General features: G+C 44.2%; 1 protein-coding gene across 4 annotated transcripts in view; it reads left to right on the top strand.

The window, feature by feature from the left end:
* The window catches only part of LOC143923735 (sodium channel protein type 2 subunit alpha-like), a 351,076-nt gene that overhangs the window by 139,539 nt on the left and 183,631 nt on the right, over window positions 1-27,906 (top strand). For all 4 annotated transcript variants that reach the window (XR_013261775.1, XR_013261774.1, XM_077447556.1 and 1 more), the window contains exons 6-7: window positions 3,870-3,961; window positions 7,797-7,994. Coding sequence is in view for 2 of the 4 variants with exons in the window: in XM_077447556.1 (XP_077303682.1) it covers window positions 3,870-3,961; window positions 7,797-7,994 (290 nt within the window). In the remaining 2 variants the exon portion in view is untranslated. The remainder of the gene's footprint in view (window positions 1-3,869; window positions 3,962-7,796; window positions 7,995-27,906) is intronic.

Below are 27,906 nucleotides of genomic sequence, written 5' to 3'. Positions count from 1 at the left end.
ACGCTGCACTGCTTTGACAAAGCGCAGGAGCGCGAAACATGTAAGCAGGAGAGTCGGCATAGCAACCTTCCCCTTCACAGCCTTCCACGTGACAAGCCTCTCATGTGATCCACAGCCGCTCGGACAAGCGGCACTGCAGGCAGTGCAGCGTTCTCCAAGCTGCCTATGTGTACAGCTGATATCATCTGGTGACTAAGCTTGATCTTTACCACCTAGCGTGCAGCATTACACCTCTGCCTCCAAGCCGAACGCTTCAGATGGAGCTGAAATAAACACCTCCCCCTCGGTCATCAGACTGGACTCATCAGCTCTGCAGCCCATTGAACACCTATGAAGTGAGTGTCCCTAGGAACGTTGTTCCATTCGTTTACACTGACTTTTTGGGTTCTTTCAGATGATTGATTGCATTCATTAGGCATTCGAAAGCTGTGCACATTGGTCTTTGGTTTTGACCTTTCCAAAGTTATAATTGAGAGATCTGAGGAGCTTTTCATTACCAAACATCTGTCCGTTTTATGATTGGTGTTTTTTATGTGTTTGAGATCCTGCAGGGATCAGATGTCTGTGTTTATTTTTTACATTTAATAAATGACATTTTAAAGTCTTTTTCACATCAATCTACTAGTCCCTTTGATGCGCTGTTTTTGATCGTTTTTTCTGCTGCATCCATTTTTTGCCAAGTCCATAATGGGTTAACAGCCGCACATTGAGACCATCTACAGGACATTTATTTAAATAAACAAACATCCCACGAGATAGTCAAATGCTCTTAAAGAGACCATTCATTTGTGCGCCAACTTTATCTTGTTTTGTTTTACGTTGTACAGTTTGCAAAAGTGTAGTTGCTGTGGAAGAATAAATCACCTCTAACGTTGGGTGTCCTACTTGGACTTGTGGATGTTGCTGCATTATGTAAAACTATTCAAATATTTTTTACATTTTAGAATGGGGTGCCTTGAGACTGTCCACAATTTTTAAAGGGTGCCTTGATACTGTCCATAATTTTTAAAGGGTGCTTTGGGGTTATTCATACATTTTAAAGGGTGCCTTGACTAAAAAAAGGTTGAGAAACACTGATCTAGAGCAGCTATTCTTAATCAGGTTTTCTCCAAAAGTTTCTAAGGGTTCCTTGAACTGTGGCTGATTGACCTTGCATTTGATGGTGCTTGCATAGGTTCAGGGCCAATGCCACCTGGCAGAGCCAGCTGCATGATACCAATGATGTATTTTAGCTGTCTATGAGGATGGCATTACTACTATAGGTGGTGGTGAATTCTTCCAACTGGCCACCAATGTAAGTAGACATTTTTCCCACTGACCCTCCAATACATTGGTTTCTGCAGGTGTTCAGTAATACCTGAAAAGTATTTAAAGAGATCCTCTGGGGTAAAAAAAAGTTGAGAAGTGCTGTCTTAGCCCTTGTACACACGGTCGGACATTCTGACAACCAAATCCGTTGGATTTTGTCAGACGGATTTTGTCCGAAACTGTTGCATACACACGGTCGAACAAAGTTGTCAGAAAATCCGATCGTTCATAACGTAATTTCGTTACAATGGGACTACGCTCAGGCTAGTAGCCAATAGCTTTGGTCTAGGAATTTGATCTGAGCATGCGTGGCACTTTGTCCGATCGGAATTCTCTACACACAATCGGACAAAGTCCGATCGGATCATGTTGTCGGAAAATTTTATAGCCCAGCTGGAAAACTTGGTCCGTCGGATATTCCGACAGAAACAGTCCGATGGAGCCCACACACGGTCGGATTATCCGACAACACGGTCCTATCGGACATTGTCCATCGGAATATCCGACCGTGTGTACAAGGGCTTAGAGACATAGAATCAATATTGCAGACTGATGATATGTTTGTATGCATTCCCCAACATTATTAGACATTCCTCTGGAAAAGCCCTTACCTTACTGAGTTTGATTTTTTTAATGATTGCTATTGTTTCCTGTAAGAGGCTGCCCCAGTTGTGTCAGCTGTCTGCTCCCCTTCAGTTATCCATAGCCACGAACATACACATTGGTCTGTATAAAACATTTATGAAAAGAACCTTCCTAAATAACAAATTTTGGTTCTCAGATCTTGCCTGTCCACATCTTATTTCTAAAAGGAGCTTTTATTACAAGCATTGTGCTCTGCCGCTAAACAGAAGGCACTCTATACATGTTTAATGAGCATATGTTCTGGAGAGTGACATGACCCTGCGTCCTGAGAATTTACACCACAGGAAGTGCAAAATTCAGCAGGTGCTCCAACACGAAATTACTTTGGTTCAGTATAAAACAGCTTATTATCTAAAGACTATAAAAGGATTGAAATAGTGGGCATATCATGATGTGATAATTATAAAAAATGTATCTTTATTACAAAAATGTTAAAATGACATAAAACAAACAACACCACCCTATAGAACAGACATGCAAGTATAGATCCTTTCACTAGGTAGAGGAAAAGTCTATGATAGATGCAATAAGCAATATGTATATATATCTCAGGGGGTTAGCTCCTCCGTGCTTGCTTGTCAACGCGTTTCGCAATTCAATAGCTTTATCAGGACATACTGGATAGGTGCTGATATAAAATTAAAAATTATACAAAAAAGAGAAAATATAAGTATCTACGGTGTTAGACATGTAAATATGGACAAAGGTATTAAGAAATTGTATATATGTATATGCATCTTGAAAAATGATGTACGTGAAGAAATAAAACAAACAAAACACCACATATATGCTTGCCTGGTAGGCCTTGAAACCAGGTAAAGGTTGACACCACATTCAGGCAAGCATATATGTGGTGTTTTGTTTGTTTTATTCGTTCACGTATATATTTTTTCAAGATTCATATACATATATATATAATTGCTTAATACTTTTGTGCATATATAAATGTCTTATGCCTCGTACACAGGATCAGACTTTCCGACAACAAAACCGTGGATTTTTGTTCGAAGGATGTTGGTTCCAACTTGTCTTGCATACATGTGGTCACACAAATGTTGGTCAACAATTATGAACGTGGGAACGTGGTGACGTACAAGACGCACGACGAGCTGAGAAAAAGGAAGTTCAATAGCCAGTGCGGTTCCTTCTGCTTGATTCCGAGCATGCGTGAACTTTTGTACACATGATCATAAATTCCGTCTACAAAGTTTTGTTGGAGGAAAATGTGAGAACCTGCTAGCAAACAATTGTTGGCGGAAAAGTCAGACAGCAAATGTTCGATGGAGCATACACACAGTCGGACTTTCCGACAACAAGCTCACATCCAACATTTCCCATTGGAAAATCCAACCATGTGTACGCGGCATAACACTATAGATACTTATTTTCTCTTTTTTGTATCATTTTATATCAGCACCTATCCAGTATTTTGAGGAAGCTATTGAATTACAAAACGCGTTTACAAGAAAACATTGGGGAACTTTAGGTCCTAACCCCCTGAGATATATATATATATATATATATATATATATATATATATATATATATATATATATATATATACACATATTGCTTATTGCATCTGTCATGGACTTTTCATGCACTTAGTGAAAGGATGCATATCTCTAGGTCTGTTTTTTGGGTATCTGTTGACCTTGTCAAGTAATAGGGTGTTGTTGTTTGTTGTATGTCATTTTAAAATGTTTGTAATAAAGATACATTTTTTATAATTATTGCCTCATGATATGCCCACAAAGGGTTTGTGGGCATTTTTCAATCCTTCTGTATACCTATTGGATGTTGGCATAGTGGGGGTCCTCCCTTTCTATTATCTAAAGAAGATGAATGCTATTACCTGTAGAGGGGATAATACGAAAAATCAATCATTTTACTGTAAATAATTTTTAATATTACAGGTATGTAACAGAATTTGTAAACCTAGGCAATGTTTCAGCTCTGCGAACTTTCAGAGTATTAAGAGCTCTGAAAACTATTTCTGTAATTCCAGGTAAGGAGTCATTGGTGTTAGGTGTCGGACCCCCTTGTGTACATTGTGTCCGTCTTTGTGCTTGTGTGTGAACTCCCTTTCTGCAACTATGTGACAGAGTTTGTTGACCCGGGCATTTTTCAGAATTTCTCAGAGAACTGATTTCTCCTAAAGCAAACCCTAAGATCAGGTCAGGATGAGAAGGCTGCAATGACAGCTGCATTACTCTGACCAACAGACTACACACTGGTACCAGGACAATGAACATAAACCTATTCTGATCTATTGTAATTGCAGTTATTACTCTGGAAGTATGGATTCCATCAAATGGGGATGACGGTTTCCATCAACCTTCTCTTGCAAGGTCTTGCTTAATGCCAAGGGTTGCGGGCAGGGCTTTTTTTCAGCAGGAACTAGGGGGAACTCATTTCCACCTCCTCTGGCTCAGGTCATCTGCTCAATGCTCACCATTATCACTTGGTAACACTGAAGTCCAACTTCTATGTTTACAAGTGATAGCTTATCTCCCAGTAGCTCCCACAGGTCAGATCTCCTGTGTAGATCCCACTGAGTGACGGACAGGGATCAGGGAGATAAAGAACAGGTGCCCAGGGTTTAGTGCAGTCATGGGCAGAAGAAGGTGCATGGTAGGTTGCACCCTCTGTGGTCTCATTTTTTTCCCTGGTGACCAGTTGTTGATGCTCCTCCTGCATGATCTCCCTTGCAAGTGACTGCAGTATAGTATAGTATGCTGGAGGTACTACAGCCAGATAGGTGTTTCAGCTTACTATTGCAACAAAGGTAAAACATATGACAGATGGTGGAGCTTTTTAAGGAGGAGGGAGAAGATGAAGGCAGCGGAGGGAGGGGATTGTATGCAGAGGGAAGAGCTACTATTTTATGCCATTTGGCAGGTATGTGTGTGTGGCGGGCATGGTTGAGTTCCTGCACCTATTCTCTGAGAAAAAAAGCGCTGGTTGCAGGAAAGAAATTTGCTCTGTGTATGGCCTGCCTAAGTATAAGGGATTATGCAGAAGCTAATTTCAAGTATAATTCAGTTAAATTCATAACACAAGGGGATGGAGACCAGACCTGCACAAGGAGAGAGAGCAGCAATGACCGGTCTCTATTGCAGGGAGCTCTTGCACAGAGGCAAAATTCACACTGGATCTGAAAGAAATACACATAGTACATCAAGATTTGTATTCTGGCATGATTTGTTTATGCTGTGTTCAGCTTTTAATTATATTGTATTGGGACCATCCAATAGTTGACATATTATTTGAAAATGGGGGAGGGGGAGATTTTGCTACTGGAGCCCCCTAGAAGTAGGACTTTTATCAGTAACTCTTCCTGGCAGACCTGTAACTGAAATACCACTGATGCATTAGTACTGTATTAACCAGTTGCTGGTACTTATATGGCATTATGCATTAATATCTCATATTAGACATTGCAAGCAACTACCTGATGGTCACCCCAAACTCTGTCATATTCTGTAGCTTTTTGGTGGGCTTAATAGATCTCGGCTTGTGAAATAGTGTAAAATACTGTGGCTACGTGTGAATAAACATTTTTCTTTGTATGTGGGTAATGTAATTATCCATAGGTAGCATTACTTCTCATAGTAGACCTTGTTATTTTCTAGAAATAAGAACTGACTTTTGCTTAGAGCACAAAAAAAAAAACATTGTTAGAGAGAGATTTGTGAAGGCTGCCATTGCTGAACCATTCCTTCTGAAAATTCTAGTTACCTGGCTGTCATACTGATGCATTGACTTTAGTGTCTCCTAACACATTTAATTTTGGTTAGGGTCTGTGACTAAAGTATGGATGCCTGATACAACCAGTAAACTAGCATTTTTTGGAGAGGGCGAACAGTGGCCGCCGTCATACTTCTCTAATAATAAGTTCACTCTAAACTATAACTTAGAAGGTCTTTTGTTAAATGACCCTGTGAGTCAGGGTTTAGCTCCTATGTGAAACAGTTTTTTAATTGACAACCAGCATCCTGACTTTCTTCTGATAAATTAAAACTTAAAACTTAAAAATTACATTGAAATGTGACAAAACAGGAGGACTATGATGTCACCAAAATATGTGAGTCAACGGAGATAGAAGCAACAGGCGCAGGTCATGTGTTGGTTTTTAAACACCGCAGTACAATGAAGTAAGGGCTCACTTACACCATGTTTATTTTGAATGAAGTGTAATTTTGTGATGCTTCAATAAAGTACAAACAAAAAAGAGAAAAAAGATAACAGTGTGGTACATTGTAACAATGCACTGCACCGCCCCTACACAACGTACACCAGTGTGCACAGGCTAGTGTGAACAAGCCCTAAACTGGCCATAGATGGGTAGTTTTCCTTCATTCAGATTCCTCCAGCCGCACAAACAAAAACATTGTATTCTGAAAGTGGGATGCAGCTGTCAGAATACACTGATCAGTGGTTGCAGCCACTTATTGACAAAATTTTACCAACTTGTTTTCTGACTTTTGTAAAACAGGGACAGCCACATTCTGGTCAAATTTTAGCTTGTCCTTGCTGTATTGGCCCAATTATGACCCGTTCTTGGCCACCTTACAACTTCTTATGGATAGCAACTTGGGCCTAAAACACACCACGCATTGCACCCTGGCGCATGAGGCTCTGACATTTTTGTGCAGGTGGGAGGCACAGGTGCACTGTCCAGCCTTGCTGCCAGCAGCCTGTGAAACACTATGAGGGTCTGAAAACTGCTGTGGTTGAACGATCCACCAAGTGGTACCAACGTTTTGTACAGTGACAGCGCAGACTTCCTGCGTTCCAGCTATTCATCCTTGGGTACCATTAGTACCACTGGGTGCACTGTTTATTAGCAGCAACTTTCAGCTTCTCATGAAGCTCTACAGGTTGCCGGCGGTGGGGCTGGACTGTATACCTGCTCAAAAGCACACAGCTCGCATACCTTGGGGCTAAACACCCAGTATGCATAGGGCCTTGAAGGTGCTCTGCATTCAAACATTACAAATTTGCACGTAAACCTACTCAGTGCAAACAGCCTGCCAAAAAAATTTGCTGGCAAAAATAATTTGCGGAAAAAATGGCGGGGGATCCCCCCCTACAGGTAGATACCAGGCCCTTTGTGTCTTGTATGGACTCGGAGGGAACCCCTACGCCACCTAAAATCCATACCAGACCCTTATTTGAGCATGCCGCCCGGCAGGTCAGCACAGGGAGGGGTGAGCGAGCCCCCCCACCCCAAAGCACCTTGCCCCCATGGTGCTGAGCACAAGGGCCTCTTCCCGACAAAACTTGCCAGGTGGTTGTCAGGGTCTGCAGGTGGGGGACTTATCGGACCCATAGATCCTGATAACTGATGCTGATAACTCTTTGGTTTACTAAGGACGTGGAGGCCAGCTTCCCGGCCCCCTGCTTAGCAACCAGCTATATACAGTAGCAAAATAACAAAACACATCAAAAATGCACCACTTGCATTTCTGCTGCAGCTCCATTGAAGTCTATTAGCCACAAATCGTAGGAAAAAAGTCCCTGACCTTTTCCAAAAACGTACCAGCTGCAAAACGCATAGATGTGAACTAGTATTATAGGAAACCATGTTAAATGGACTGTAGTGTGTTTCTGCAAACTACAAAACGCACTAAAAATGCATAGGTTTGAACGTAGCGTAAATCAACCAGAGAAGACCTTCTCTACATAGTAATTATACAATCAGATTGTAATCGCGCATTCAGCTCTCGAGATAAAAGATGCCAATGGGGGATTTAGCGACACAGGATCTTCTAAAAACTGAACTATCTCTTCAGGATGTACCATAGGATCATCGTGACTTATTTGAGCTTCCTTTCTAGGCCTGAAGACCATTGTGGGTGCCCTGATTCAGTCGGTTAAGAAGCTTTCAGATGTGATGATTCTCACAGTCTTTTGTCTGAGTGTGTTTGCGCTGATTGGACTGCAGCTATTCATGGGACACCTACGGAATAAATGCATGCACCTGCCATCAGAGTTACCTCTTAATATAAGCCTTGAAGAATATGCAAAAGATGAAAGTAAGTTTGAAACAAAGTTTTAACACAATACATAAAATATTCATTAGGTAGTCTGAGAAAGAGGAGCCCCCTATTAGCATCTAAAAGTTTACAATCTTCCAGACTCTTTAAGTTGTTAGGGTAAAAGTGCCATAAAGTGCACCCATTTTTACTGCCTAGCTCTGGCTGGCTAAGAAATTATTCAGGAGTGTTATGCTCTATTGCATGTGCATGTAATATTTTTAAGTTAAAGTACAAAAGTTGTATTTTATGATTACTGGCCTTCAACAGTGATGCAGAATGTTGTTTTAAAATGAGAAGCTGTTGAAACTCCTTAAAATGAATGTAAAGTCAAAACCTTGTTTTAGATTTGGGTTAAAGCGGCTCTTTAGTCATTTTTTCATCTTTCCATCTATTACATATTCTGCCCTTGTTTTAACTTTGGACAGTAAAACATTTTTTTCTGCTAGTGAACCCCTTATACAGCCCACTTCTCGTTTCTTGTCTGGTCCTTATGACATCATGCACAGCTCTCTCTCCCTCTTGTGAGAGTTTGACAGGAAGGAAGGGGGGTGAGGGATGAGTACTAAGAGGACCAATGAGAGCTGCAGAGCTGGAGGTGTGTCTCTGTGTAAATCAAGGAAGTGAACGGGCAGCAGCTTCAGCTGCCCACAGTTAAAATGGCTGCAGCCAGACTTAGTGGAGGGAGTTTTCTGCAGCATATTTGGCAAGTACAGAATCACAGTATATATAAAATAATATGCAAAGTGGTTGGAGGGAAGCTTCAGAATGGCAAAAATGTTTTTATTAAAAATTATGTGAGCAGACTGCAGTTCCTCTTTGAGTAGGGAAGGGCTTAAAACCCTGTCATGTTTTTTCTGCTGTCTCTGTCCCATTGGAGAGATTTCCTGTTCCAGAGGTACATCTGGAAATTAGAGACATTTCCCCCAAGAATGAGGGAAGTTCTCTTCTTATAAAGCTGTCACTGGAAAATATGTTAGATTTTTTTCTGTAACAGTGGTCACCAGGACAAACAGAGGGGTCTACCTCCCTATTGGCACATAGAAAGCAATAACATCTCGACACAGGGTCTAACCCTTCCTCATTTTACCTAAACCAAAAAAGTTGCCCTTACATACTCTGTATTAGTCTCATGGGTCATAAGTACTAGTAGTGTGTGTACGTGGCTTTAAAATAACCATGGCGGTTGGTTGGAACTGATAGCATTTTTTGTTGCTGGAGTTGCCAAGAGCTATAAATCTTAAATGCAATGAGCCCATTAAACAAAAAGACCATTAAAGGGTATGTCCAGTGGAGAAGGGTGAAATCCCAGTTGGCGAGAATTACCCTCACTACCTGCTGACAACATTTTACCAGGAAGTGAGAAAACCACAGAAAACACAGTTTTTGCAAGAAAAAAAAGACAATTAAAAAGTATGTCCAGCCAAAACTATTTTGTATAGAGTGGGGAAGGATAGAACGTGTGTCAGGTTCCAGTCTGCTATCCAAAACTCTGTTAGGACCTGTGTAAACAAGCTTTTTTTTTACCTAGATGCAGATCAGAAGGAGGTTACCTACCAGTCAATGAACTCAGAAGCATCTTAAACTGATGCCATCCACACAAGCTCAAAGCCCACTGACACAGATTTCCCCTCACTTCCTGTCCTGCTGTCCATGTTTTACCAGACAAGAAATTAAATTAGTAGAGTACAGGAAGGCTAGAAACTTTCAAAATGTAAAAAAACACAAAACTTTTTGGCTTTACATTTTAAGTATTAGGGTTCATTCAAAGTATGTGCAATGACAGGCGTTTTTCTGCATGCGATCAATGCCAGTGACGGCAAGGGCACATGGAAGACTTGTTTTTTTTAATTTGCCTTGTTCATCCTACAATGAACACTCCCCAAATACTTTGAATGGCACCGCAAGTCACGGTACAGCACAATGCATTACAGTGTGGAGACTTGAATGGAGTTTAACTTTGTACACTCTCAACAAAGTAAAAAAAAAACAGACAGGAAAAATGGGCACCGCCCATTTTAGTTTGAAACTAGTGTTGACAGGCTCATAAGCTCCTGTAATATTCTGCCTTAGTATTACTGATCTTTTATTAATCACTCTTTATTTAACACATGTACATTCAGATATTAATGCCTCAAAAACAATCATAGAGGTCCACATAAGCCATTTCAAAGGCAATAAAACATAATAGACAAAACAGAGATCCTTCCTGTCCATAGAGTGTAAAGTTGACCTTCCAGGTCAGAGCATAAATAGCAAGTTAAAGAAGATATGCACCCCATCTGTATTTTTAACAAAATAATACATAAAAAGATAGACAAAAGGAAACAAGTGAGGGGAGGTGTGGGGGGGGGGGGAGGGGGAGAGGGGGGATTGAGGAGGGAGAGGGTATAGGGAAATCTCAATACCCTGAGTGCACGATCATTGCATATTCCCTTGAGCAGGGGAAGCATGTCCAATAGAACCATTTATGACTTCTCCTCTTTGCCTCAAAGAGAGACTAACAAGGCTAAGATGCTTTCCATTGAGTGAATTTCTGCAATTTTATGAGTAACAGAATGCAGCCCCAAGCACCATTCAACAATTTTTTTTGCATTTCCTAGAGAGGTCAGAGTGGTGCAGTAAGTACCTGGCTGGGTCTTCCCCTAAGACGAAATCCATCAGATGTTTGATAGTTTCCTTGACTTGAGACCGATAGTTGGCTAGCTTTCTACAAGACCAGAAAACACGGACAGTGCCTTTCTCCTCTTTGCAGCACCAGAAAATGTTCTTTGCTTCTGGGTAGAGCTTCCTCAACTGGGCCAGGACTCTATACCAATGGGTGAGAGTGAGCATTTTATAGCCCAACTCTTCATATTTGCTTGCAATGGAGGAATAGTGAGCAAAGTAAATGAATATTGGCCCGTTGTTCCGCAGAGAACTCCCTACCCAGATCTCTCTCCCATTTAAATAGATATGGAGGTACAAAAGATTAATCTGGTCGGCTTATGCCGTGTACACACTACTGGATTTTCCAGCAGACTCGGTCCGATGGTCTTCCTGAACAGACTTTCGGCTGAGTTCTGACAGACCTTCCGAATGAACAGACTCGCCCACACACGAACGGACTAAGTCCGTTTGAAAGTCCGTTCGAAAGTCCGTTCATTTTGAACGTGATGACGTAAGACGGGTCTAAAAAAAGAAGTTCAGTAGCCAATAGCTTCTCTTGCGCTGTATTTGGTCCGTCGGACCAGCATACAGACGAACGGTTTTTCCGATAGGAATTGAGTCCGTCGGACAGATTTGAAACATGTTCTATTTCTAGGTCCATCGGATTTTTTTAATTAAAAATGATCGGATTAGCCCACACACGATTGGAATGTCCAACGGACTGATTCCGTCGGACCTAGTCTGCCGTAAAGTTCAGTCATGTGTACGCGCCACTAGTAATTTGTAAGTAGCTGAGACCGCGTAGGGTGTGGGGTCTGGGACCAGACAGAGATCCTCAAAGGAAGTATTGGAGCAAAATTGAATCCCTTGATGGGACAGGGTTGTAAAATAGATAAGCTGTTGTAGCTGCCAGTCCTCTAAGGGTGGTGAAAACAGCGCCTGTATGGTCGATGGAACTTTTATCTTCCAACCAGACATGAAATTGTGAAGTCGAAAAATGCCTAGACAAGTATAAATTGTTTAAATATCAAGTCTGTTAACCCCGGTAGAAAAAAAGGCAAAACCCCTAGAATAGCTCCTATAAGAGGACATATTACTAATCTTGACACATTTTATGTCACACTGTTGTTGCTATATAAGTGGGTCAGTCTTGCTTTTTAGCAAATGGAAGGCCATCGAGTTAAAAAATAAAAATAGCCAATTTGTAGATCCAGTAATTCCCTTGCAGATAAGCCTGTAACAAATAAATTGCACTTTGGTTCCAGATAGATGAGTGATGTTAATCTACGATGTCTTTCAAGCCCGAAGCTGTACTGGTAGCCATTATTAGATTACACTGTACAATGTTGTGCTCTCCATGCTGCTCGGAAACAAATTGTTTCATTGCTGTCCATCTGTAGACTGAGCTAAATGACGTACATTAGTTCATGCTTGTCTCCTCCCGAGACAGGTCATCGATCAGCCCGTGTTGTAGCAGTGCACTCCATGCCAGGACCACCAGACATTCTGCAACTGAGCCATGCTGTGCATTCTAATAAACATACACACGTAAAAAACAAGAGCAAACACACAAACGAAAACTGCATGCTCCCAGCTTATTATATATGCACAATCACAGCCCTAAGCAGACATATTTGTTAAGGGCATGTCATCTGCTAATCCTTGGCAAGACATTGACTGCTTTGTATCTTTCAAGCTGTTTTGTAAATGAGACTAAGCACAACAAAATAAGTAGGCCACCAAGAATTTGATCAACAAGATACACCAAAAAAGTGATTTGAGGGCATATCATTCAAATTTGTCCTTTGCATAAGAGCTCCCATACACTTTGAGATTTTTAAAGTGACTAACAAATATGCACCTGTTCTTGAACTGGCCAATTTCAGCAAAGTTTTAACATGATCCTGTTGCTTTCATCTGTACAAACAAAGGCTGGGTTCACCTAAATACTTTTGCAGGGGCTGATATATGCAATATACTTGGGCAGTGACTGGTTGCATTTGTAGAGGCATCAGTGGTAGTGATGGACGAACTTCCGACGGGACGTTTCGCGAAAGCGAAATGCGAACGGACCCAAACGTTCGCGAAACCGAACGTTCGCCGCGGGCCCCATTGACTTCAATGGGAGGCGAACTTTGCAAACCTTCATGTCGAATTTGCGGCCACGTGGTAATTATTAGGGGGTAAAACGTAGTCCCACCATCTGGACAATGACATAATACATGTATGAGGTGAATTTGGGATCGATAACTACAAGCATTTTTATTTTATTTGGGAAATTGTTCTAACAATTCAGGACTATGGAGCTAATGAAGGCAATGGAGGAGAGGGAAGGTCAGGGACCAGGGTAGGCAAAGAAGAGGGTGCAGGAGATGATCACCAGCAGCGTGACATACCGGAATGACACATGCACCGTGATAGAGGCATCTGACAGCAGCACCGTAATACAGAGCACTGACAGCAGCATCGTGACATACAGCGCTGACAGCAGCACCGTGACATACAGCGCTGACAGCAGCACCGTGACATACAGCGCTGACAGCAGCACCGTGACATACAGCGCTGACAGCAGCACCGTGACATACAGCGCTGACAGCAGCACCGTGACATACAGCGCTGACAGCAGCACCGTGACATACAGCGCTGACAGCAGCACCGTGACATACAGCGCTGACAGCAGCACCGTGACATACAGCGCTGACAGCAGCACCGTGACATACAGCGCTGACAGCAGCACCGTGACATACAGCACTGACAGCAGCACCGTGACATACAGCACTGACAGCAGCACCGTAAGCAGCCCCAGGAGGAAGTCAGCACAGCACAGGGATGGTGTGATCCCCTCATAATAAGAACCCCCAGGAGGAAGTCAGCACAGCACAGGGATAGTGTGATCCCTTCATAATAAGAACCCCCAGGAGGAAGTCAGCACAGCACAGGGATATCATAAGCAGCCCCAGTAGAAATATGACACCGCTCAACCTCTTCAAAGAGGAGGGTAGGGGCATATAGTACGGTGTGCTTTTTTGGGTCAAGGAAGTGAGCCAAATGAATTAAGAAGGTCTGTGTGCTTGATTAAAAAAATAGTTTATAGACATATACATGGTCTACTGGTCACATGTGTTGAATTCCTCCGAGATCCATGCCTCATTCATTTTTAGAAATGTGAGGTAGTTAACACTGTGGTGAGCTAGGCGAGTACGCTTATCGGTCACAATCCCCCCTGCTGCGCTGAACGTCCTTTCGGACAGGACACTGGATGAGGGGCAAGCCAACAGTTCGATTGCAAATTGGGCAAGCTCTGGCCAGAGGTCAAGCCTGCCCACCCAGTAGTCTAGGGGTTCATCACTCCTCAGAGCGTCCACATCGGCCGTTAACCCAATGTAGTCGGACACCTGACGGTCTAGGCGTTCCCTGATGCTGGATCCGGATGACACCTGTCGATGGGTCGGCTGAAAGAATGACCTCATATCCGAAGTCACCAACACATCTTCAAACCGGCCTCTTCTTGCAGGCGCTGTTGGATTGGTACCCGCAAATCCTTCTCTGGGAGTGGGAATTGCTCCTCTGCCAGCGCACGCAAAAGCAGAATGCAGCATTTCTCGAAGCAAGGCCTGGAAGTGCTGCATTCTGACAGCCCTCTGCGACGGCGGTAACATTTCCGCCATTTTGTGTTTGTACCGGGGGTCTAAGTACGTTGCCACCCAGTACTGGTCCTTGACCCTCATGCTTTTTATACGGGGGTCCCTATTAAAACACTGGAGCATGAAGGCCCCCATTTGCACTAAAGTGGAAGCGGTGTGGTGGCCTGGCTCCTGCTCATCATCCAGGATAATGTCGTCCTCTTCATTCTCCTCTCCCCATCCTCGCACAACAGGGATCCCAGAAAGGTTTAAAGCATGCTCTTCTTGCTCCTGCTCATCCGCCCCGGCACCATCCTCCTCTGACTCCTCATCAGACTCCTGTTGTTGACTTGTCTCAGATAGAGTAGCCCCCCCTGGGAATTCATCCAGCATTGCGACTTCCTCATCTTCCCGCTCCTGCTCCTCCACAGCCTGATCAATGACACGACGCAATGCACGCTCCAGAAAGAAGGCATAAGGTACCATGTCACTGATGGCGCCATGGCTGCGACTGACCAGTTTGGTGATCTCCTCAAATGGCCGCAGAAGTCTGCATGTGTCGCGCATGAGCAGCCACTGGCGCGGTGAAAAAAAACCCAGCTCCCCAGAACCGTTTCTTTCGCAGAGTTCATACAGGTAGACGTTAACTGCACGTTTCTGCTGGAGCAGCCTATCAAGCATATAGAAGGTTGAGTTCCATCGCGTCGGGCAATCGCAAATAAGACGTCTGACCGGCAGATGGTGTCGCCGCTGAATGTCAGCAAGGCGAGCCATGGCCGTGTAAGATCTTCTGAAATGGGCCGAGATTTTCCTTGCCTGCCGCAAGATGTCCTGGACCCCAGGGTATTTGACAAGGAATCGCTGCACGACCAAGTTTAAGACGTGTGCCATGCACGGCACGTGCGTGATTTTGCCCTGTTTCAATGCGCTAAGCAGATTGGCACCGTTGTCACACACCACTTTACCAACTGTCAAATTGAGCGGTGTTAGCCACTCATCTGCCTGTGAACGCAAAGCTGAAAGGAGTGCCGGGCCAGTGTGGCTCTTTGCTTCCAGGCACAACAGACGCAGCACGGCATGGCAACGTCTCACCTGGCATGTGGAATAGGTTCTGGGGAGCTTGGGCGGTGCAGTGGAAGAGACGCTAGCAGCGGAAAAGGAGGAGGCAGCTGAGGAGGAGAGGGAGGAGGATGGAGTAGGAGGAGGAGAAGAAGAGTCAGGCCTGCATGCAATCCGTGGCGGTAAAACCAAATCTACACGGGTGCCACGGGTTACATGCTTGACGGCCGTCAGAAGGTTCACCCAGTGGGCAGTAAAACTGATATACCTTCCCTGCCCGTGTTTGCTAGACCACGTGTCTGTGGTCAGATGTATCTTGGCACCGACACTGTGTGCCAGAGATACATTCACTTGCCGCTGAACATGGCCATATAGCTCTGGGATGCCCTTCTCTGAGAAATACTTCCTTCCTGGGACCTTCCATTGTGGTGTTCCAATGGCCACAAATTTGCGAAAGGCCTCCGAGTCCACCAGTTTATATGGCAGTAGTTGGCGGGCTATGAGTTCTGACAAGCCAGCCGCCAACCGTTGGGCAAGAGGGTTATCCGGCATCATCATTTTTTTACGCTCAAACATTAGGCCCACGGAAGCCTGCCTTTTTGCAGAAAAATGTGAGCTTGGCGTGATGGAAGGTGGAGTGGAGGACAATTGTGAGGAGAGAGGAGAAGGAGAAGTAGAAGACGAGGCTGGACGGTGAGAGCCTGCAGTGTGGCTTTGTGTGTTCCGTTGCTCCCACTGGGCTCGGTGATGGCTGCTCATGTGCCTTCTTAAGGCGGTCGTCCCTAGGTGAGTATTGGGCTTACCGCGACTAACGCGTTGACTGCAAAGATTGCAGATGGCAACGCTATTGTCAGCAGCGGACACGTTAAAAAAAGCCCACACTGCGGAGCCATGTGCCGGTGTCCTGGGAGCGCCAGATGTGACCGTACATGGTCGATGACTCGCTCCTGATACATTTGCAGTCTGCTTTGTCCCTGCTGTGCAATGTAAGTCATTGCTGCTTCTCCTCCCTATCTGCTGGTCCATATCTCCCTCTGAACTCCCCTCCTCTTCCTCTCTTGTGGGCACCCACGTGACATCACTAGACACGTCATCATCAACGTCACCTTCCCCACCGCTATAAGTAGAGATCTCGGAGTAGGCAGCAACACCGGGGACCAACCTCCTCCTTGGGCTGATCTGGGTACTGGCGTCAGACTGCTGAGTAGCGCTTGTTGCTACCTCCTCTTCCTGATCCAATACCAAGAGTGGCTGCGCATCAGAAATGTCCTCTTGATATGGATCGGAAAATAATTCCAGTGACTCAAGCGGAAGGTATGTGGTGGTGGTGGTGGTGGTCGTGTTGTTGGTGGTAGTGTCTTTGGGGGTGCACATAGCAGAGAGTGAAGAAGAGGGTGCAGATCGAGAGGATGAGGAGGGTGCAGAAGAGTAAGGCTGAGCGAGCCACTCAACCAAGTCTGGTGCATCCTTTAAAGTAATTGAACGCACCTTCTGCAACTTCCCACTTTGGCTCAAGCCTGTTGCTCCTGCCCTACCCCTACCACCCCTGCGGAAGGGCCTGCCTCTTCCTCTGCCTGTCATTTTTTAAATGACCCTGTGACAAAACTCTTAGTCCCTATACCGCTGAAGGACTGCTGCAGTATAGGTGAGCGGTCAGCAGTGGTGCACGTCAACCCTATCTATTGTGGACCTATAGCGGTCCTTACAGAACAGCAGACTGTACCGCACTCAAGCCTATGTACCGTAGCACCCTATACCAAGTTACCAGTCCTTATAAGAACTTTTGTGGACCAAGCAGGTTGTGTATTAGTGTTTAGCAGACTGTACGTCAGTCCCTATACCGCTGAAGGACTGCTGCAGTATAGGGCAGCGGTCAGCAGTGGTGCACGTCAACCCTATCTATTGTGGACCGATAGCGGTCCTTACAGAACAGCAGACTGTACCGCACTCAAGCCTATGTACCGTAGCACCCTATACCAAGTTACCAGTCCTTATAAGAACTTTTGTGGACCAAGCAGGTTGTGTATTAGTGTTTAGCAGACTGTACGTCAGTCCCTATACCGCTGAAGGACTGCTGCAGTATAGGGCAGCGGTCAGCAGTGGTGCACGTCAACCCTATCTATTGTGGACCGATAGCGGTCCTTACAGAACAGCAGACTGTACCGCACTCAAGCCTATGTACCGTAGCACCCTATACCAAGTTACCAGTCCGTATAAGAACTTTTGTGGAACAAGCAGGTTGTGTATTAGTGTTTAGCAGACTGTACGTCAGTCCCTATACCGCTGAAGGACTGCTGCAGTATAGGGCAGCGGTCAGCAGTGGTGCACGTCAACCCTATCTATTGTGGACCGATAGCGGTCCTTACAGAACAGCAGACTGTACCGCACTCAAGCCTATGTACCGTAGCACCCTATACCAAGTTACCAGTCCTTATAAGAACTTTTGTGGACCAAGCAGGTTGTGTATTAGTGTTTAGCAGACTGTACGTCAGTCCCTATACCGCTGAAGGACTGCTGCAGTATAGGGCAGCGGTCAGCAGTGGTGCACGTCAACCCTATCTATTGTGGACCGATAGCGGTCCTTACAGAACAGCAGACTGTACCGCACTCAAGCCTATGTACCGTAGCACCCTATACCAAGTTACCAGTCCTTATAAGAACTTTTGTGGAACAAGCAGGTTGTGTGTTAGTGATTAGCAGACTGTACGTCAGTCCCTATACCGCTGAAGGACTGCTGCAGTATAGGTGAGCGGTCAGCAGTGGTGCACGTCAACCCTATCTATTGTGGACCGATAGCGGTCCTTACAGAACAGCAGACTGTACCGCACTCAAGCCTATGTACCGTAGCACCCTATACCAAGTTACCAGTCCTTATAAGAACTTTTGTGGACCAAGCAGGTTGTGTATTAGTGTTTAGCAGACTGTACGTCAGTCCCTATACCGCTGAAGGACTGCTGCAGTATAGGGCAGCGGTCAGCAGTGGTGCACGTCAACCCTATCTATTGTGGACCGATAGCGGTCCTTACAGAACAGCAGACTGTACCGCACTCAAGCCTATGTACCGTAGCACCCTATACCAAGTTACCAGTCCTTATAAGAACTTTTGTGGAACAAGCAGGTTGTGTGTTAGTGATTAGCAGACTGTACGTCAGTCCCTATACCGCTGAAGGACTGCTGCAGTATAGGTGAGCGGTCAGCAGTGGTGCACGTCAACCCTATCTATTGTGGACCTATAGCGGTCCTTACAGAACAGCAGACTGTACCGCACTCAAGCCTATGTACCGTAGCACCCTATACCAAGTTACCAGTCCTTATAAGAACTTTTGTGGAACAAGCAGGTTGTGTGTTAGTGATTAGCAGACTGTACGTCAGTCCCTATACCGCTGAAGGACTGCTGCAGTATAGGTGAGCGGTCAGCAGTGGTGCACGTCAACCCTATCTATTGTGGACCGATAGCGGTCCTTACAGAACAGCAGACTGTACCGCACTCAAGCCTATGTACCGTAGCACCCTATACCAAGTTACCAGTCCTTATAAGAACTTTTGTGGACCAAGCAGGTTGTGTATTAGTGTTTAGCAGACTGTACGTCAGTCCCTATACCGCTGAAGGACTGCTGCAGTATAGGGCAGCGGTCAGCAGTGGTGCACGTCAACCCTATCTATTGTGGACCGATAGAGGTCCTTACAGAACAGCAGACTGTACCGCACTCAAGCCTATGTACCGTAGCACCCTATACCAAGTTACCAGTCCTTATAAGAACTTTTGTGGAACAAGCAGGTTGTGTGTTAGTGATTAGCAGACTGTACGTCAGTCCCTATACCGCTGAAGGACTGCTGCAGTATAGGTGAGCGGTCAGCAGTGGTGCACGTCAACCCTATCTATTGTGGACCTATAGCGGTCCTTACAGAACAGCAGACTGTACCGCACTCAAGCCTATGTACCGTAGCACCCTATACCAAGTTACCAGTCCTTATAAGAACTTTTGTGGAACAAGCAGGTTGTGTGTTAGTGATTAGCAGACTGTACGTCAGTCCCTATACCGCTGAAGGACTGCTGCAGTATAGGGCAGCGGTCAGCAGTGGTGCACGTCAACCCTATCTATTGTGGACCGATAGCGGTCCTTACAGAACAGCAGACTGTACCGCACTCAAGCCTATGTACCGTAGCACCCTATACCAAGTTACCAGTCCTTATAAGAACTTTTGTGGAACAAGCAGGTTGTGTGTTAGTGATTAGCAGACTGTACGTCAGTCCCTATACCGCTGAAGGACTGCTGCAGTATAGGTGAGCGGTCAGCAGTGGTGCACGTCAACCCTATCTATTGTGGACCTATAGCGGTCCTTACAGAACAGCAGACTGTACCGCACTCAAGCCTATGTACCGTAGCACCCTATACCAAGTTACCAGTCCTTATAAGAACTTTTGTGGACCAAGCAGGTTGTGTATTAGTGTTTAGCAGACTGTACGTCAGTCCCTATACCGCTGAAGGACTGCTGCAGTATAGGGCAGCGGTCAGCAGTGGTGCACGTCAACCCTATCTATTGTGGACCGATAGCGGTCCTTACAGAACAGCAGACTGTACCGCACTCAAGCCTATGTACCGTAGCACCCTATACCAAGTTACCAGTCCTTATAAGAACTTTTGTGGACCAAGCAGGTTGTGTATTAGTGTTTAGCAGACTGTACGTCAGTCCCTATACCGCTGAAGGACTGCTGCAGTATAGGGCAGCGGTCAGCAGTGGTGCACGTCAACCCTATCTATTGTGGACCGATAGCGGTCCTTACAGAACAGCAGACTGTACCGCACTCAAGCCTATGTACCGTAGCACCCTATACCAAGTTACCAGTCCTTATAAGAACTTTTGTGGAACAAGCAGGTTGTGTGTTAGTGATTAGCAGACTGTACGTCAGTCCCTATACCGCTGAAGGACTGCTGCAGTATAGGTGAGCGGTCAGCAGTGGTGCACGTCAACCCTATCTATTGTGGACCTATAGCGGTCCTTACAGAACAGCAGACTGTACCGCACTCAAGCCTATGTACCGTAGCACCCTATACCAAGTTACCAGTCCTTATAAGAACTTTTGTGGACCAAGCAGGTTGTGTATTAGTGTTTAGCAGACTGTACGTCAGTCCCTATACCGCTGAAGGACTGCTGCAGTATAGGGCAGCGGTCAGCAGTGGTGCACGTCAACCCTATCTATTGTGGACCGATAGCGGTCCTTACAGAACAGCAGACTGTACCGCACTCAAGCCTATGTACCGTAGCACCCTATACCAAGTTACCAGTCCTTATAAGAACTTTTGTGGAACAAGCAGGTTGTGTGTTAGTGATTAGCAGACTGTACGTCAGTCCCTATACCGCTGAAGGACTGCTGCAGTATAGGGCAGCGGTCAGCAGTGGTGCACGTCAACCCTATCTATTGTGGACCGATAGCGGTCCTTACAGAACAGCAGACTGTACCGCACTCAAGCCTATGTACCGTAGCACCCTATACCAAGTTACCAGTCCTTATAAGAACTTTTGTGGAACAAGTGAGTTGTGAATGTTTAGCAGACTGCAGCAGAAGGGCAGCAGTCAAGTATAATATCCTTTCTATATTTGGAAGAAAGAATATTATACATGTACAAGCCTATTACTGTACCACTGATACCAGTCCTGAAAAGAACCTTTGTGGAACTAATAATAACAGCAAGTCTTTAAAATTACCCTCACTGCCTGACAACACTGCTTCCTTCCTGTCCCTATACAAATTGGCAAAAAAAGAGAACGATTAGTGGTTACTGGAACAGCTCTTTTGTGGACCTTGATAGTAACAGCTAATGATGATGATGATGATGATGATGATGAAAGACTAATCTGGCTGTCCCTGTAGCATACACCGTCCTTTCCCTTTCTCTAAACTAACAAAAGACACTCAGGCTGCTGCAAGAATCAGCAGCACAGCAAACCTATCAACACCTAACACCTATACCAGTCCTGAAAAGAACTTTTGTGTACCAAATAGCTAGTGGTTTATCTCTCCCTACTCCACACAGGAACCTGTCCCTATCGTAACAGAAGAAAGAATGTAAAATGGCCACCGGATCGGGTGTATTTATAGGTTAGGGGGAATGTCCAAGTGTCCATGTGCTGTCATGTCTCAATTGGCTGTCCTGTATCACATGATAAACGTGTCACCAAAGGTTAAAGTTCTTGTATACATTAAACACGTAAGTCCGCCGCGGCGAACGACGGAAAAAGGCGTTCGAACGTGCGGACCGCGAATGTCGGAAATTCGCCGCGAAACGACCGCCGGGCGAAACGTTCGTCCATCACTAATCAGTGGTCTGTTAAAGAGGTTGTAACTCTGGAAGCTGTGTTCAAACAAAGTCAGGAATAGGGCCAAAGACTAGTCACCATTGCCTGTGGTCTCCATGCAGTTGAACTTTTCACCACTATTGACTTATATGCCTTGTTCTGCATGGTCCCAGTGTGGGAGTCCCTGCTTGGTAGAGGAGTAAAGTTTTGCTTCCTCAACTGTGAGCACCACATTAGTGACCTCTCCAAAACTGATGAAAGGCAAGACTACCAGTCATAGACGGCAGAGCCTTCGATTTTACACAGCAGATATACTGTACATGTTCGAAGTTTTAGGCACATGAGCGCTTACGCTCACTCACATACCAAGAAGTGCTCTTTTATTTTATTTTTTTAGGAGGAATTCAAGGAATTGGATACATTTTTAAGGAACTATTCAGTCACAATTAAAACAATTTGAGAGCCATTAAGAAAGGGCAGAATGTCATTTCATGCTACATGTTGAGGAAGAGTCTTACTTTGGCTTATGCATACTCCCTGAACTTTCTGAGATGGGAATGAGGGACACCTATTAGCAAAAGTATGTACGCATAGGACACACCCTGCCATACCCCCTTGAAGGAGAATTATACAAAAATGATACAAAATTTTTTTAATAAATTGGATGAAAGGTTTAGTACTGTAAAACACGTTTTAATAGACAAATGGATCAGACCAAAATGAGGCACAGATTATGGGTAAGGAGGGACAGAGGGACTTTCTTTTAATTGAGGGGCAGTCCCTCAAAATCAGGGACAGTTGGAAACTATGGTTTATAGCAAGAGCTGACCTGTAGCAAAGTAGTTAATAAATATATGCTGCTCAAAACACATTAGGAACTAATTTAGGAACTAAAATTGACAGTACTTTCCGTCTCTATGAGGCTCTACATACCTTCAGATTTTAAGCACTACTCAGATTGAACTGCCCCCTTTTGCTAAATTTAGCACGCTCTATTTTTTGCATTTGACACATCAATACAGTAAATCTGAATAAAGAATATCTACAGAAACACATTTTGTGTTTGAATTCAATTTCATATGCATTTTTTCTTATCTGACCAGTAAAGTCTCTTTCAGTAGCATACTGTATTAAAAAAGATCAAGATGCACAGTGGACATGATGAAATGTCGTTTAAACACATTGATGTGATAAAGCACACAAGGAGGCACTGTAGATTTGCATTATTAATACAATCACATTTATGAAGTTTGTTCATACAGTATGTTATGATCCACTGCATTTTTGATTGAGAGTGTATATCATAAAATATTTATCAGCACTCAAAATGCAAAAAACTCACTATTCAGGAATTTAATGAGTTACTTGAAAATTATTCATCACGGGTAAAAAAAAAATGCTCCCCCCTCCTCTTTAAAGTGATGGGATTTGCATAGTCAAATGACCATAAGAACAATTATGACAGTATCATAGCTATATGTCAAAAGTTTGTGGACGGCTGATCATCATACAGTACATATATGGACTTGATGCTTACCCCACCCCCCCTTCTTCTCACTTCCATTCTTCTGAAAATGCTTTCCATATCATGTTGAAGTGTTTCTGAAAATTTGTGACCATTAATCTAAAAGGGAATTTTTAAGCCGAGGCACTGATGTTAACTAGACAATAGCATTTGGGTTCACTCCAAAAGTGTTTAGTAGGGTTAAGGTCATGGCTGTATATGTGCTTCTTGAGTTCCTGAACACCAAGCTCATCATACCATGTTCTTCTGGACATGGCTTTACTCATGGCGGCATAGTCACTCATAATGAACAAAAAAGGGCTTTTCATACAATGTTGCTACACGGTTGGAAGTACACAATTATCTAAAATGTCTTTGTATGCTGTAGCATTAAGCGTAATGTGTAGAGGTGTCAAAATTCTTTAATCTTTATTGTAACTGCAGTGGCTAGATGTCTATGGAATTTTGGAAGTTCAATGGTGATTATTTAGGAATAAAAGAGATGCCTTTGTCCTCGGTTGCCAGTTGAAAATGGGGCTATCGATATTGTCCCGTTAAAAAAAAAAAGCATAATTGATGCAAGGCTAAAGAAAGTAGCTAGATAAATATACAATCATGCTTCTGGAGACCAAGGTCTCTCATGGGCTGTAGTGTTGTGGAGTAAGTATGCACTGATTTTAAACGGGCCATCGTTGTACAATTGCTCACACTGATGACATCTCTCATCAACAACTGCCTGTCAGGTTAGAAATTATGTTCTTTATTTGTCAGTTACTAGCTGTGTGGGATTTTTTTTCGTACATGGAAATGTACGAGAAAAGCAGGTACAGGGTCAGGATAGACATACAAGAGTGTGTATCCAACTGATATAAAGTGGCAGAGACCAGTAGACATGTGCATTCGTTTTCGTCCGAATGCATTTTCGTCCGAATTTCAGCTATTTTCGTTTTCGTTTTGACAAACGATAACGAAAGCACAAAATCCGAAAAATGAAAGATCCGACATAAATAAATGCTTTATTTTCGTTTTCATTGTTACAACAGTTCGATATAGAATAGGAGATTCGACATGACTCTGACGATAACAATCTGTCTATAGAACCTGTGGTCGAATGTGCCTAACCTTACCTCTATTAGTCCAAGATTATATAGAGAAAATATTCGACAGAGAAAAAAGATTTGACAGAGAGAAAAGATTCTGCAAGTTACTGTCCTAAAAAGTGTTTGGGGACCCGGGTCCTGCCCCAGGGGACATGTATCAATGCAAAAAAAAGTTTTAAAAACGGCCGTTTTTTCGGGAGCAGTGATTTTAATAATGATTAAAGTGAAACAATAAAAGTGTAATATTCCTTTAAATTTCGTAGGGGGGGGGTTGTCTATAGTATGCCTGTGAAGGGGCGCATGTTTCCCGTGCTTAGAACTGTCCCTGCACAAAGTGTCATTTATGCAGGAAAAAAAGTCCTTTAAAATCACTCGCAGCTATTATGAATTGTCGGCTCCCGTAATACAGAGAACACTCATTGAAAGTCATTGATAAAAAAAAAAAAAAATTAAAAAAAAAGCGTGGGGGTCCCCCAAATTCAATTACCAGGCCCTTCAGGTCTGGTATGGATATTAAGGGGAACCCTGCCTCAAATTTAAGAAAAAATTTGACGTGGGGTTCCCCCTAAATATCCATAACCAGACCCTTCAGGTCTGGTATGGATATTAAGGGGAACCCCGCGTCAAATTTAAAAAAAAAATTGACGTGGGGTTCCCCCTAAAAATCCATACCAGACCCTTTATCCGAGCACGCAACCTGGCAGGCCGCAGGAAAAGAGGGGGGGACGAGAGAGCGGCCCCCCCTCCCTCCTGAACCGTACCAGGCCACATGCCCTCAACATTGGGAGGATGCTTTGGGGGTCTGTGACCCCTCAAAGCACCTTGTCCCCATGTTGATGAGGACAAGGGCCTCATCCCCACAACCCTGGCCGGTGGTTGTGGAGGTCTGCGGGCGGGGGGCTTATCAGAATCTGGAAGCCCCCTTTAACAAGGGGACCCCCAGATCCTGGCCCCCCCCTGTTTGAAATGGTAAGGGGGTACAAAAGTACCCCTACCATTTCACAAAGAAAGTGTAAAAAATGGTTAAATAAAACAAACACACTTTTGAAAAATTCCTTTATTAAAAATAAAAAAATAAAAAAAAGATTCCAGCGGCGGTAATCCACTCTTGCTATCCAGCGACGGACGGTCATCTCTCCAGCGATGGCTCATCTCATCCAGCGCAGCGAATCCTCCATCCTTCTTCTGTCTCCGTGTAGGAGACACTGCAAGCATTCCGGCGGCTGACGTTTCTTATATACGGAGGGCGGGGCCACCCGTCACCTGACCCCGCCCCCCTCTGACGCAAGGGGAAACCCGGGGTTCCCTGTGACGTATGGGTCACCCCGCACCCCTCTTATGTAACACAGGCAGGTTTCCGTTACATCAGAGGGGGGCGGGGTCACCCATACGTCACAGGGAACCCCGGGTTTCCCCTTGCGTCAGAGGGGGGCGGGGTCAGGTGACGGGTGGCCCCGCCCTCCGTATATAAGAAACGTCAGCCGCCGGAATCCTTGCAGTGTCTCCTCCACGGAGACAGAAGAAGGATGGATCGCTGCGCTGGATGAGATGAGACATCGCTGGAGAGATGACCGTCCGTCGCTGGATAGCAGGAGTGGATTACCGCCGCTGGAATCTTTTTTTTATTTTTTATTTTTAATAAAGGAATTTTTCAAAAGTGTGTTTGTTTTATTTAACCATTTTTTACACTTTCTTTGTGAAATGGTAGGGGTACTTTTGTACCCCCTTACCATTTCAAACAGGGGGGGAGCGGGATCTGGGGGTCCCCTTGTTAAAGGGGGCTTCCAGATTCTGATAAGCCCCCCGCCCGCAGACCTCCACAACCACCGGCCAGGGTTGTGGGGATGAGGCCCTTGTCCTCATCAACATGGGGACAAGGTGCTTTGAGGGGTCACAGACCCCCAAAGCATCCTCCCAATGTTGAGGGCATGTGGCCTGGTACGGTTCAGGAAGGAGGGGGGGCCGCTCTCTCGTCCCCCCCTCTTTTCCTGCGGCCTGCCAGGTTGCGTGCTCGGATAAAGGGTCTGGTATGGATTTTTAGGGGGAACCCCACGTCAATTTTTTTTTTTATTTGACGCGGGGTTCCCCTTAATATCCATACCAGACCTGAAGGGTCTGGTTATGGATATTTAGGGGGAACCCCACGTCAAATTTTTTCTTAAATTTGAGGCAGGGTTCCCCTTAATATCCATACCAGACCTGAAGGGCCTGGTAATTGAATTTGGGGGACCCCCACGCTTTTTTTTTTATTATTTTTTTTTTTTTTTATCAATGACTTTCAATGAGTGTTCTCTGTATTACGGGAGCCGACAATTCATAATAGCTGCGAGTGATTTTAAAGGACTTTTTTTCCTGCATAAATGACACTTTGTGCAGGGACAGTTCTAAGCACGGGAAACATGCGCCCCTTCACAGGCATACTATAGACAACCCCCCCTACGAAATTTAAAGGAATATTACACTTTTATTGTTTCACTTTAATCATTATTAAAATCACTGCTCCCGAAAAAACGTCAGTTTTAAAACTTTTTTTTTGCATTGATACATCTCCCCTGGGGCAGGACCCGGGTCCCCAAACACTTTTTAGGACAGTAACTTGCAAATTAGCCTTTAAAATTAGCACTTTAGATTTTGAACGTTGGAGTCCCATAGACTTTAATAGGGTTCTAAAGTATGCTATATACTAGCTCCGTCGAATCTTCTTTATACATTCGACAGACACCATAAGCCTTCAAAGACAGATTCGACCGTAATTCATGTGGATTTTCGGACGAATGCAATTTTTGAACGAAAAACGAAATAAATAAAAACGAATTTCGGGAGTAACTAAATAAATTAAGTTTTCAGACGAAAACGAAATTCCGAAACGAAATATTTTACTCTGCACATGTCTAGAGACCAGTACAATGGGTCTTAGCTAGGGATGAGCCGAACACCCCCCGGTTCGGTTTGTGGCAGAACATGCGAACAGGAAAACAATTTGTGGGAACACCATTAAAGTCTACGGGACTTGAATGTGAAAAATCGAAAGTGCTCATTTTAAAGGCTAATATGCAAGTTATTGTCAAAAAAAGTGTTTGGGGACCGAGGTCCTGCCCCAGGGGACATGTATCAATGCAAAAAAAAGTTTGAAAAACTAAAGTTTTTTCAGGAGCAGTGATTTTAATAATGCTTAAACTGAAACAATAAAAGTGAAATATTCCTTTAAATATTGTGCCTGGGGGGTGACTATAGTATGCCTGTAAATTGGCACATTTTTACCGTGTTTAGAACAGTCCCTTCACAAAATGATATTTCTAAAGGAATATAAGTCATTTGAAACTGCTTGCGGCTGTAATGTAATGTTTCCCCATCCCCCCCATTACTAGGCCCTTTGGGTCTGGTATGGATATTAAGGAGAAGCCCACACCCAAATTAAAAAAACATTTGCGGCAGAAGATGCAAACAGGAAAACAATTTTTGCGAACACCGTTAAAGTCTATGGGACTTGAATGTGAAAAATCAAAAGTGCTAATTTTAAAGGCTAATATGCAAGTTATTGTCAAAAAAAGTGTTTGGGGACCCAGGTCCTGCCCCAGGGGACATGTATCAATGCAAAAAAGTTTTAAAAACTAATATTTTTTCGGGAGCAGTGATTTTAATAATGCTTAAAGTGAAACAATAAAAGTGAAATATTC

This window comes from Lithobates pipiens, unplaced genomic scaffold (assembly GCF_037356315.1).
Source record: "Lithobates pipiens isolate NorthernLeopardFrog02 unplaced genomic scaffold, aLitPip1_a1.2 Scaffold_22, whole genome shotgun sequence".
NCBI lineage: Eukaryota > Metazoa > Chordata > Amphibia > Anura > Ranidae > Lithobates > Lithobates pipiens.
This window is presented reverse-complemented; position numbering and strand designations above follow the sequence as displayed.